This window comes from Panicum virgatum, chromosome 5N (assembly GCF_016808335.1).
Source record: "Panicum virgatum strain AP13 chromosome 5N, P.virgatum_v5, whole genome shotgun sequence".
Lineage (NCBI taxonomy): Eukaryota > Viridiplantae > Streptophyta > Magnoliopsida > Poales > Poaceae > Panicum > Panicum virgatum.
In genome coordinates, this window is record NC_053149.1 from 69,422,178 (window position 1) to 69,434,908 (window position 12,731).

The window sequence follows — 12,731 nt, forward strand, 5'->3', positions numbered from 1 at the left end:
TTAGGTGTGATAGTGACATATTGGATAGTAGACGAAATAATCTCCATAATTGAATGTGAGTACCCCCAGAACGCTTCACGTCTCTTTCTGAATCATGAACTCAACCGTCCCTGTCGTTCTCAAATTTCCTAAAGCCACTTGGAAAGCAGGAAACTTCATATTTGAAGTCAAAAAAAAAACTTCAAAACAGTTGCACTTGAGCACATGAAAAACGCATAGACTATGCTCGTGCAACAAGCAATCAGCTGATCAGAACAAACAGGTACTTACTGGATGCTACTCCTAGTTAGGTACCACAATTGACAATGTGATGCAGTGCAGACCATAAAGACAGATAAAAAAGGGTACATTTATACCAAGATGCCGTCTAATTTTATCTTAACTCCTAAGCTGCCTACATCATATGATCAAAAGGCCACAAAATATGCTACTTATAACCTAACATTTCTTTTGAATGCAGCAAATTAGAAGGTTGGACTCAGCAACAAGATATCCAGCTCGCAAGAATTGGACCAAATTCAGTGACCCTCGCTGGAGATATTTATCAAAATCCAACTGTTGTGTTGGAACAGTAAATATCACAGTGTTGACATATGAATGTATATATAGGTTTAGCTCAAAGTAAAGACAGAAATTAAGTACCTAACAACTAACAAGCCTTACAGGAGATCCAAATAACAAGAAAAAGGAATCTTTAGTGTATTCACAAAGTCAGTACTCAGTAGTACTTGATTGATATTGTGCTGATGTGGACCTTCAAACAGCTTTAGAGGGTGACTATAGAAGACATCATTCTCTTGTTTCTACGTCTGCAAACATCATATTCTGATATTAAGACAAATCATCGCAATCGAATTATCTAGCGCTGACAAGGATATTTTGGGCACCCTATCACAAGGAAACCCATGTTACTTGTTGACAATTATGTAATTCCTTTCTTTGACAATAATGCAGTGTCTGCAGAATCACTCAAGAGAGATTATTTACCTTCATGCTTCCATTACACCAAATAACAATTAGGGTCAAAGTAGATGACGATTGCACACAATGCTCATCAAGAAGCAACTAAAAGAACAGAAGGGCCGATCAACAGATAACCCAACTGGAGAGCCTGTGGCAGTGTAACTGGGCAGTTGATACTTGATAGCAACGCTAAAATGATGCTATGGTAAACCCTGATTTCAGTTACATTATTTTCTCATTTTGCAATGTATCATCTTATTTTTCATGGTTAAAAAAACTCATTTTCCTAAATTTTAACACCTGCCAGTCCTCATCTGCAATTGATAAGGCATTATAATTAGGAAGCGTTGATCAAATAGTTCTCTTCACAAATAAAACAATGAGGGCAAGATCACTAAGTAAAACTATTTAAAATGGAGCAATAGAGAAAGGTTATTGGCTACATTGCTACTATACATGTGTTAATGTATGATCCTTGTAGGAAGGGCACTTGGTTCCAGATGCCAGGACCCTTTTGGTATATCATGACCTTTGATTCCAACAACAATGAAAGCAGGAACACGATGCGACAACCTGAGCATTTCAGACCTTGGAATCCATCTTGTCAAATGGAAATCTTCCATTACTAACCTATGAAAAAAGGTCAAGCAACCTTTTACCCTAACCAAGCTGCCCACATTGACTCCATTTTCATCAGAGTAGTCTGAGAGGATCTCAACCATGCGAATTTCACAGCTATCAATATCATTGCTATTCGAGGTGACCTTCCAGTTTTTGTACATGGCCCATATTTCCCCTTTCTTTGGGAAAATTCGGTAGAAAGACCTCTTTGCGCTCCAATCACACTCTACAGGGTGAGAGAATTCCCAGATGTCCTTGTAAGTAGTTTCAGTACCAGCACGAAATACCCCAGAAGCAACCGGTAGACCATCTTCAACCCACCGTATCTCTTCATTAAGCATAGGGTGAGGTTCCAATTTCAACACAAAAACTGAAGTACATGAAACCACACGGATTATTCTGACATAAGACCTAGGCATCCGGTCCCGAGAATCAAATACAGCCCATATCTGGCCCTCCAGGAAATCATTGGGGGACAACTTGTTATTGCAGCTCACCGTGGCTTGCAACGGGGCACCTGAATCCATTTTGCTTGTTGAAGGATTTGAGAATTGTGCAACAGCAGTTTCAGGAAAGCTGTTCGTGTCATCATGTAAACCTGAAAAAGACAAAGTAGAAATACATGGCAATGCATGTTCTTGGCGCAGTGTTTGTGGAACTGCAGAATGTTCAAGCTCAAACATAGGTTCAGCCTCAGGAGTAAATCTGAAAGACGGGATCCTGTGAGAAAACATGAGTAGATTGTCACTGCGTATTTGTAACAAGTGCTCTGTTCCACTCTTCAAATGCCTCTGGAAAACACTTCCATGTCCATCTACCTTTACCAAGTGTGCAACGGTGCAACCTGACTCTTTTGAATAACCAGTAAGAATTTCAACAATAGAGAAGGCACTCTTCTTCCACATCTCAGGATCAGTGCACCACCCAATATCCCAGTCACTGTATATGGCCCATACCTCACCTTCCTGGGGATATACTTCAAGACGTTGATTCAGGCTATCACTGGATATCTGATGGCAGAAAATAGTTGGGCAAGCTAATGAGATATGGCATTCTTCCACAGCAAAAGTTCCACAAACCAATGGCAAGCCTGCACACGACCATTTCCTCTCTTCATCAGATTGCAGACAGGGGTTGAACCATGAGACATATAACTGCATTTTATCCATTAATACTTTAGTTATCAGTGCATATCTGCGAGGAAACCTCTCCCAGTCATATGCTGCCCAAACCTGGCCAGTAGCAAAGTTCTCTATCGCCCTATCTTCCTCAAAGTTATGATAATCATACTGTTTGCTAGAGCAGTGTTCATCTTCTTTGGCATCTGACGGAACATAAGAGAAGGCATCCAAATCTTCCTGTGAGGGGGACACATAATAAAGGTCCTCTTCACAGACACTCTTTTGCTTCTTGTCAACATGGTTGTCATCAGGTGGCTGCAAGTCACCATCATCACCTAGAAAGCAAGGATCCATCCTCTTAGTTCTAGAAGAACTAGCCACATTTGGAAGATGTGAGTTCCTCTCGTCAAAACATGATTTGTCGGTGTGCTGAACATGTGAGAGTGAGACTGCATTGCTTGTAAAATCTGCTGTCATAATATCCCTTGTGTGAAGCCTGTTGAGCTTGTCAGAATGGACCATTGCACTATCAGGAGTTGGTGCGGCAACAACACCAGAACGAACAAACCGAGCAAAAATGTCCCTGGAATCGAACCCCTCTCTCTTCTCCGGATCAGACAGCACCGCATACGCCTCCCTGACAAGCCGGAGAGCCAATTCAGCGCCGGGCAGATCGCTCCCGATCGGCTCCAGCTGAGCCACAATGCTCCTGTACCGCGCCTGGATCCTGGTAGCATCGTCCCCGGGCAGCACCTGGAGGACCCTGTACCAGTCCACGCCACGGCCGGGGCCGGCAAGCGCCTTGGCCGCGGCGCAGAGGACCTCGAGCACGGGGAGCATCTCCAGGGCGCCCTCCAGCCTGGGGTTGGTCTGCAGCGTCTGCAGCAGCAGCTCCCTCGCGCCGGCGTAGTCCTGGCCCCGCATCCTCGCGGTGATCGCGTCCCTCTGGGCCGCCTCGGCGTCCCCGTCCTCCATCCTGCACCGAAACCATCCTCAGAACCCGCGGAAAGTGGCAGGATCCGATCAGAAAGCAAGCATCCCACCGCAGATTCGAAATGGGGCGGCCAAATTCGAGCCTACGCATTGGATTAACCCGCCCCCTTCACCGGGGAACCATATCGATCGGAAATGGGGGAACGGGGATCGGGGTTGGGTGGTTGGTCCTTACCAAACCGATCGATCCTGCCTCCGCAAGGGTGCAGCTCCGAGAGGCGGATGGAATTGGGCGAGGAAGCCCTAAACCCTAGCGCGGAGCCATGGATTACCCGGCGGGATGAACACAGCCGAGCGATCTCGGTGGATGCCACGGCCAATTTCGGTGTCTTGTTGGTTGACACTATACAGCAGCTTCAAGTTCTTCAGCACTGGATATGGGCCTCTCAGGAGTCGTAACGAACGCTGTCTTCGCGGCCTGGCCATATGAATCGTGGGCCAGGCACGCTTCATACGGGCCCGTGGCTAGCTCCTGACGGGCCGGCCCACGTAGAAGAGGAGAGAGGCCGCACCGAAGGTCCAATACCGCCGCGCCGGCGCCGGCGGCGCGCGGCCCGCTTCCCAGGCACGTGGATGACGGGGCGCAGAGGGTTCCCCACATGTCAGGGTCCCGTCGCGCGGCAGTCGAAAAGAGGCCCGAACACAAGCGGCGGGAAAAGGGAAAGCGGATCTCAAAGTACGGGCCCGGGTATAATTACCCCGGCCTGGCTCCAGCATCCGTGCTGTTACTCCACTAATTTCTTTTTTTTTTCCTCCTTGCTGTTCGTCCCATTCCGTCTCTACTACGAGTATTAGGCCTTTGGTTCCAAATTTTTTTTTTCAGAAGTCCCTATCACATCAAAAGGAAAAAAGAATTTTATTATTTTATAGTATTAAATAAAATCTGTTTATAAATGTTTTTTGACAGCTGAGTGCTTTTTCGCGAGACGAATCTAATGAGCCTATTTAATTCATAATTGCTATAGTGATGCTACTGTAACCATTCGCTAATCATAGATTAAGATACATCATTAGATTCGTCTCGCAGTTTAGGCCCAGGATTCTGCAGTTAGTTTTATAATTAATCTTTATTTAATACTTCTAAATACTAAAAAGTCCCTGGAACTTTTTTTAAGTCCCTGTTCCAAAACACCCCCTTATTCATTACTGCCACAGAGCAAAGTAATGATGCTGGCCCAGACAATCTGATGGTACTCCATTAACCAGGTGCTGCAGTTTGGGCGAGTCAAATTTGGATTAGCAGCAAGTCTATTGCAGGATTACGGTGACGTCATTTCAGCAAGCTGTGTGTGTTGGACCAGTGTTTTCCACGCCAGGGAGGGAGAGTACCGAAAAGGAAAATGGGAATGGAGTGCTGCCGGTATTCCAGATGAAAAAAAAAATCAGCAGCAAGACTGTGGGGGAGAAGCGACAGTTCTCACTTTGAGGAAGGACAGGTTAAAAAAGAGATTCGAAACAGTGTGGGCAATGGTGCACGGGCACCAAAGCATCCCTGCTCCGTCTCGGGCTTCTCTCTCCATGTCCTCCGCTACAGCCACGCGCCGCGCTGCACCACACCCCCCCGCGGCCCGGAGAGAGAGGAGAGGAAGGGGTAAAAACGAGAGAGAGAATCCGTCGAGTCGCGGCGGGGGAGAATGTCTGGCTGGTCCGGTCGCTGTACCCGCGCATGGTGGATGCGAAGCCAAGCCGCCTGAGGCCGATGAAGAGGGGAAGGGTGCGTCGAGAAAAGTCTCGGCTTTTAGCTTTAGGCGCCCACACCAATGCCACACTGCTCTGCTCTCCGAGTAACTTATTGCAAGCAGTGACCCCCGTTGAGCGAGCCAGCTTTGGATAATTCTTGACCCTGTCGTTTTGGTTTGAAGCTTTCTGGAGGGAGCACACGGCTCGGTATTCAGTGAGCTGAGAGTGCAGCGAGAGCAAAAGGGGAAGTTGAGGTTGAGATTTCTCTCGCGAAGATCACGCTTGCAGAGTGTGCTCCGTGCTGTGGCGAGCCCCGCTATTCTCGCTTGATTTCTTGGTGGTGGGAGGCGACAGGGGCGTGAGCCGCCTGCTTGGGAGGTGAAAGCAGGAGGCGTTTCTTCGCTGTTGTCTTTGTGCTGGTTCTTTTCGTCAGGTACTTCCCCTTCCAAGCTCCACGCCACTCTCGCCTTGGGCGCGGCTGCCTTTTCATCTCCCTTCTTGCAAAATTTCTGTGGGTAAAGATCACGAGGACCATGCACAGGTTGAAGGTATGCAAGTTCCTCGCTTGTGGTACCGTTTGCAACTCGTGTTCTTCTTTGATTTCCATGGAGGAAAAGTGCAAGGTATGAGTGAGGTGGCGAGAAGCGAGCAGAAATTGGCATCTTCAGCCTCCTTTGATCCTGAGCATTGATCATTTTTTCCCCTATCTCGCCCAAGGAATTTTGCTTGTTTTCCTAGCAAGTTTGGTTCTTGTATCATGGAGCAACCAGTTAGGATGAAGAGCAAGAACCCTACCAAAACCCCGCCGCTCCTGGTCACCCTTCTCCTCCTGCTCGCCTTCCTCGCCCTGTGCACGCCCGCTTCCTCCCAGCCGCTCCACTCGGAGCCCATGGCCACCCAGTCGCCGCCGCCCTCACCCACGCCACCGCAGTCCACGATTCCCCGCGCGCAGGCCGGCGGCGCCGCGCGCCTCCGACGCATCGCGCTCGGGGTCCTCTTCGGCTCCCTCTCCGGCTTCCTCCTTGCGCTCGCCTTCCTCTACGCCATCCGCGTCGCTATCCTCCACGCCAAGAGCGCACCCGCGATCGTCAAGGGCCCTGTCTCCTTCACCCCGCAAATCTCCCCCAAGAACCTCCTGGCCGCGCTCCCATCCGCGCAGCCGCTCGCCCATGGCCCCCATGGCAAGTATTACAAGCTGGCCCTAGACAACGACCTCACTGTCGCCGTCAAGCGGCTCGAGGCGGCCAACCGCCCGGAGGCCTCGCCATCAATGTCCCCGAGCACATCCAAGTCTGATATGAGGAGGGTGCAGAGGCAGCTTGAGGCCCTTGCCCGGGTGAGGCACCAGAATGTGATGACCTTGAAGGCATATGTTCGCGAGGCTGACCGCCTTTCGCTCGTGTACGACTTCATTCCTGGGGGCAGCCTCGAGGATGTGATGAAGAGGGTGAGATCGCAGCAGGTCAGCCTCAATTGGGATGCCAGGAGCAGGATTGTTGTTGGGATTGCCAAGGGATTGACGCACTTGCATTTTGAGTACAGTCCAAGGATACTACATTGCAACCTCAAACCATCAAATGTGTTGCTGGATGAAGGCTTTGAACCAATATTGACAGATTGTGGTGTTGCAAGGCTGATTGCAGCAGGTTCAGGTGATCCAGAATTATGCAGTGGCCTCTATGCAGCTCCGGAGTGCTACCAGAGCAGCAGGTAAACATACACGCATTACCACTTTCAGTTTTTTTTGGTTGATTTGTTACCAGTTAAATCCCTGAAATATTCTTAGCCCCCTCTTAATGCATGAATTTCAGAGCAAAGAGTCTAATTCTGGCAGGAATGTTGAAAATGAAAACCGACATTCTAAGCCCCCTTAGCTTATTGTTGATACTTGATGATACAAATCAATACTTTCAGATTTATCATTGCCTTTACCATGGTATTGAATTTTGGACCCAAGAAGGAAAATTAAATCGGAGTGATAATCTTTAAGAATTTCAGCTCAATTTTACTTATGTAGCATTCTTGAATGCATGTTTATCATATAACATTCTCACTGCATAGAAGGTTACCACAAGAACAATGTGTTGTAGAATTTGAGCATTTTGGTGTTGGTTATTAGATTTCAACAGTTCTAGTAAGAATCGCAGACCATGCAAATAACTGAAGGCGTTTCATTATAGAAATATTAAGATAAAAAGGAGTTGTGATGTATAGTATTTTCTTTTTGCATTGTCTAGTTTAGTTGACATTGTAGATTTAAAATATAATCTTGTAATGATTCTATTGGATCATGAGATCTACCTGGATATGGAGTGACACTAAAAGCATCCTAGCATCATTTTTGGAAAACCTAGAGGCAGTTTGACAGATCGCCTGTTTGTTGGCCAAAAAAAAAAAATTAAGGCGCTTTAGTTGCTTACTACATCCATGTTGCATCAACCGAGTCCTTTAAAAAAAATTACTAGTTCTCTAACTGCACTAGACAGTGTACATTCATTGACCTGTGGATGTTACCATTCAGTTTTCCAAATTACTATTAGTAGTCTTCTTTATCATGAAATGGTGAGAAGAGTAACAGAGAAGGTATAAAGCATAAAAATGATGATTATCCCTTGGGTTTAGTGAAGGTATCCAACTTTTACTTTTTGCGACATGAGAATCTTTACTTTGCTAGAGGACCTCCATTTGCCCCTGCCTTTGATACTTATGCTTTTCATATATTCCTGCATGAGCGCATACAGAATATGGGCTGCTTTCCTTTTTTTTTCTCCTAAAATTTTTATAACTATCCTTTTTCATTCGGACCTTCCATATCTCCATCTGAGAATAAATCCTTTGAGGGTTGGCATTCTGATTCCATTGTTCATATTCCACCCTCTTTTATGAGTTATGGCATGCCTAGCTATGCGCCTATGCTAGTAAAATTTCCGAGGCGTAATTCCTAAGCAAGTACTTTTACGAGATTCAAATACCTTTCTGAGAGAGAGAAAGAAGTCTCATTTATCACAAATAAGGAGATGGGTCTGATTAATGCTTTGTTTCAGCCATGGTGGACTTCAAATCTACGCTCCTTGATTTGCAAGTATATATATTCGTTGTTTTCAATATAATTTATATTTTTTGTACAAGCAATGTGTTCGATTGTGTCCATATATTTCCTTTGGGGCGATTAATACCATGATGACTTGCACGAGCTGGTGCCTTATCACATATAAATTCAACCATTTGATGGTGCAGGTACACAGATAAGAGCGATGTGTATGCCCTTGGCATGATCCTGGGCATGCTGCTCACCGGGAGAGACCCAACAGATCCTTTCTTCTTGGGAGAAGCTGGGCGGGGTGGTCTTGCCAGATGGCTCCGGCATATGCAGCAATCTGGGGATCCAAAAGAAGCACTGGATAGTAGCATCTTAGGAGATGAGGGTGAAGAAGAGGAGATGCTTATGGCTATTAGGGTTGCCATTGTCTGCCTCTCAGATTCGCCAGTTGATCGGCCATCCAGCGATGAGCTCGTCGCCATGCTAACACAGCTCCACAGCTTATAATCATCACCAATCATTTCTCGAGCGCTGCATATGTTCTTCTTCCATCATGGCACGGCGATGAATCGTGCTGGATCAACCGACTCTTGCACAAGTGAGTGTGTAGTGGCTTTCAGTGTCTTGGGCTGGAGTGTCCAAACCAGATGGTCCACCAGGGAAGCAACAGTTTCAGAATCAGAAACAAGCAGCAGCTCCCTGTGATTCAAAATGCAGCTATATGCTGGTGGTCGAGCTTCTTGGGTTGTTCAAGTTCTGCCCATGATTTGTGAATGTCTTCGTAGAAAGCTGTGGCATGGATCTGTTGCTGTAAGCTGTAGAAAGATGTTAGGATGTTGTGCTGCGCACTGAGACCCATCATGTACACAGTACACCGGCTTCACCATTCTGCCTGTGACTATGATGCCTGGTATTTAACAGGCTGTTGGGCCCAACTGTTTCCACGGCATTTGACTGCATCTCACAGGTTTGTAAGGAGTAGAGCACTGCTGTGCTCATGAACTGCTGGCCACTCACTGTGCTTGCCTCCATGTGCAACTTGTTCATGTAGACTGTGATAGACTCTTTGACTCTGTCTGACACTGGAAATTAATAAGAATCCTATGTGAGGCCGGCCCGGACCACTGGTAAAATTATCTTCTTGTCCCTGGCTCTGGAGAGCTGCAAGCACCATTTCAGAAGGCTTTTATTGCCACCAGGTTCTTTGTCTCGCTGTCTATCTGCCTTGGCTGCCTGCCGGCGACTGCAATGGGGGGCTCCTATTGGGTTACCTATGCATCGCTCGGCCCACCTAGGCCCGGTAGCATCCGGTGGTCTTCTCCCACGTTTCTCCTTACCTGAAGTTCCTACTGCTGAAGACCGAGCTTAGACCGTCCACAGTGGAGGGAGCAAATGAATGAGCAAATACACTGTCTGACACTGTAGATGCACTGTTTGGCACTGTAGACAGAGAGAGCGTGGGAAACGAGGAGTGAGCAAATTTGCTCTTGCTCCCTCCGCTGTGGTCAGCCTTAGCTCGGGTGGCTGCCGTGGATTTTCCCCAGTGTACAGTCTCCGTTTGGATGCTTCCCAGCATTGTCTCCCACGCGCGAAACTACAATGTGATCGTGACGTGCCCGTCATGTATAGAGAATTCTGATGATCTCGAGAAAGACGCGGTTTAAGGATCTGAGTGTAGTTATAGGTTTGTTTGTACATGTATGGTGTGAGTGAGGTGTGCATGTGTAGAATGAGTGTGAGGATCTGAGTGTAGTTGTAGGTTTGTTTGTACATGTATGGTGTGAGTCAGTGGCGGAGCCAGGATTTTAGAGTAGGGTATTCCCATCTCCAAACAAATAAAAAAGTCCACATAAACAGTAAAAGGCATAATATGTGTTCGATCAAACAAAGGTACAAAGCTGTTCAACTCTAACATGTCCATGAAACAAAGGGAATTAGGGAAGTTCTTACAAAATACATAAAAAAATTACAAATTAACTCTAACTTTATGTTTCTGTTCCTTCATGGCTTGAAAGAGTAGCTCCATGGTTCATTATCTGAGTTATCACCATCTCTGATTGGGAACCAAGATAAAGGTTCTCCATGGTGCTCTGTCATTGTTGTGCTTGCTATTGTAGGGTCATTGCTAGCAATATCTAGTTCTGTTACCTCTCTTTCTATCTCATTGGTTGCTATGTCAGGCTCAACAGAAGGAGTACTTCGATTTCGAATCTGAACATGACTTTCAATTGTGACTGCCTCAACAACAGGAGCATCTGGATTATGAGCTTCACTCTCATTCGTAACTGGCTGTGGTGTTGATGTCGAGCCCACCTTCTGTGCCTTTGCCTTTCTTTCCCACAAAGTTCTCAAATCAATCGGCTTCTTCTTCTTCATTTTGCAATTTGCAAAGCTCTATGATCTAGACTTAAAGACATAAACACTAATTAACAAAATGGCATATCAATTGGAATTCAAAATTTTCTAATTGTAAATCTATGCTACTATGCTAGTCTGCTTGCTCACCTCCTGTATATGGCTCTGTGCCTCTGTCGCTCCCCTGCCTACCTCCCTGGGCCTGCCGGCCTTGGCCCTTGGCCCCTGACCCCGTGCGGCCGTGCGCACTGCACAGGCGGGCAGCACGGCAGCGCCCAGCGGCGAGCGCTCGAGCGGCCTGCGGCCTGCGGCCTGCCGCAATGGCGCGGCGTCGCCGCCGCCGGCCGGCCGCCCAGCGCCCCCGTGCCTCCTAGCCGCCTGGCCGCGTGCCGCGACGGTGCCGGCGCTCGCGGTCGCCGGACGCACGACGCAGCTCCCGGTTCCGGCCTCCGCCACCTGCCGATCTAGGTTTTCATCACGAGATTTTGGGGAATGGGGAACAATCAACGGACGGGAGAGAGAGGGACTCGGGTCAGAGCAGGCCGGTGGGCGTGGGTCGTTGCTGTGGGCCGTGTTTCGTGGGCCGAAGCTGGTTGTTTGTGGGTTGGATCATTTATTTGGGCTAAATTTGAGCTCAGGAGTATATAGTATAGTCAATATAGTATGTATATATGTATTATGGATGTATATACTTATTCACTTTTAAAAATAGTTGGGTATTCCTGGGAATACCCAGGAATCCAGCTGCCTCCGCCAATGGTGTGAGTGAGGTGTGCATGTGTAGAATGAGTGTGAGTGCATATATGAACAGATACTACAGCTGTATCCAGATGAGGAACTTTTAAAACAAAAAGTTCCAACTGTTGCCGCCACCGCCGTCTTCTCCCTCGTGGCCTCATCTTCGGTGCCGCTCCCCCGACCCGCCGGCCTTCAGCTTCGTCTCCGGCGGATCCGCTTCCCCTGCCCCCGCCACACAAAATGAGATGCGAGTGACGACGCCCCCGCTATCGCCTCCGCCGCCCCCCTCCGTGCAATGGCCTGAATGGCATGGATGGGCCTTGTGAAAATGTTGAGCCCTGCACCGTGCAGCAGATCAGGATGGCAAGGCCTCCAGCGACGCAGTGGAACGAGGGCTGTTTGTTTGCCAGGACCGCTGAATTTTTTAAATTTTTATATTATTTTTTATCGATTTATCAAAAATATATGTCGAATTTTTTTTTTTGCAAAAATGTCATCCTGCCGCCAGTTCATCCGGCGGAAGGCAGGTACCGCCGGATGAACCGGGGGTATGGTAGACTTAACGCTAATTCAACCGGCGGTACTGTAGCTCATCACTGTAGCGAATTTTCAAAAAACTATAACAAATTCATATGGATTCGGATGGAGATAAAATTTATATGAAAATTATAGATCTCGACGAGATCTACAACTTTGCATTTCAAACTTTTTTCATTTAGAATCATTCTGGTGTTTAAATAATCGACACAACATTTAGATCTAAAAAATCAGATTTAAACAAGTCGTGCTGCTCATCGGGAGTGCACCGGGAATTTTTCATCTAAACAACGCTAGACTTGTTGTAATTACAAAGTTGTTTAGATCGGCGATTTCCGGTGCACTCCCGATGACCAGCACGACTTGTTTAGATCTGATTTTTTAGATCTAAATATTGTGTCGATTATTTAAACACTAGAATGATTCTAAATGAAAAAAGTTTGAATTACAAAGCTGTAGATCTCGTCGAGATCTATAATTTTCGTATAAATTTTATCTCCATCCGAATCCATATGAATTTGTTATAATTTTTTGAAAATGTGTTACAGTGATTTACTACAATAACCGCCGGTTGAATTGGCGGTAAGTCGCTACAGTACCGCTGGAAGTCGCTACAGTAACCATACCGCCGGTGCCTGCCTTCCGCCGGATGAACTGGCGGCAGGATGACATTTTTGCAAAAA

The 12,731-nt window shown here is 47.0% G+C and overlaps 2 protein-coding genes and 1 long non-coding RNA gene across 6 annotated transcripts; 1 reads left to right on the plus strand and 2 right to left on the minus strand.

The window, feature by feature from the left end:
* Positions 1 to 507: 507 nt before the first annotated feature.
* Positions 508 to 4,098, minus strand: LOC120672704. Of its 4 annotated transcripts, XM_039953239.1 has the most exons (5): positions 3,874 to 4,041; positions 1,420 to 3,681; positions 1,227 to 1,277; positions 988 to 1,135; positions 508 to 809 (listed from the first exon to the last, which is right to left on the minus strand). In XM_039953239.1, exon 2 carries the CDS (start codon positions 3,678 to 3,680, stop codon positions 1,425 to 1,427), a length of 2,256 nt encoding a protein of 751 aa, XP_039809173.1. In that variant the 5' UTR covers position 3,681; positions 3,874 to 4,041; the 3' UTR covers positions 508 to 809; positions 988 to 1,135; positions 1,227 to 1,277; positions 1,420 to 1,424. The 4 variants fall into 4 exon arrangements, with proteins under 4 accessions (XP_039809173.1, XP_039809172.1, XP_039809171.1 ...); XM_039953238.1 differs by having other exon boundaries at positions 988 to 1,277; XM_039953237.1 differs by having other exon boundaries at positions 988 to 3,681; positions 3,874 to 4,098.
* Positions 4,099 to 5,264: 1,166 nt separating this feature from the next.
* On the plus strand, positions 5,265 to 9,546 carry LOC120673956 (inactive leucine-rich repeat receptor-like protein kinase CORYNE). Its single transcript, XM_039955003.1, has 3 exons — positions 5,265 to 5,811; positions 5,920 to 7,088; positions 8,616 to 9,546. The coding sequence occupies exons 2-3, from the start codon at positions 6,136 to 6,138 to the stop codon at positions 8,923 to 8,925; spliced, it is 1,263 nt and encodes a 420-aa protein (XP_039810937.1). The 5' UTR covers positions 5,265 to 5,811; positions 5,920 to 6,135; the 3' UTR covers positions 8,926 to 9,546.
* A 708-nt stretch (positions 9,547 to 10,254) lies between these two features.
* Positions 10,255 to 11,066, minus strand: LOC120676882. Its single transcript, XR_005676023.1, has 2 exons — positions 10,924 to 11,066; positions 10,255 to 10,819 (listed from the first exon to the last, which is right to left on the minus strand). It is a non-coding gene; the product is annotated as an uncharacterized LOC120676882 (long non-coding RNA).
* Between the last annotated feature and the right edge of the window lie 1,665 nt (positions 11,067 to 12,731).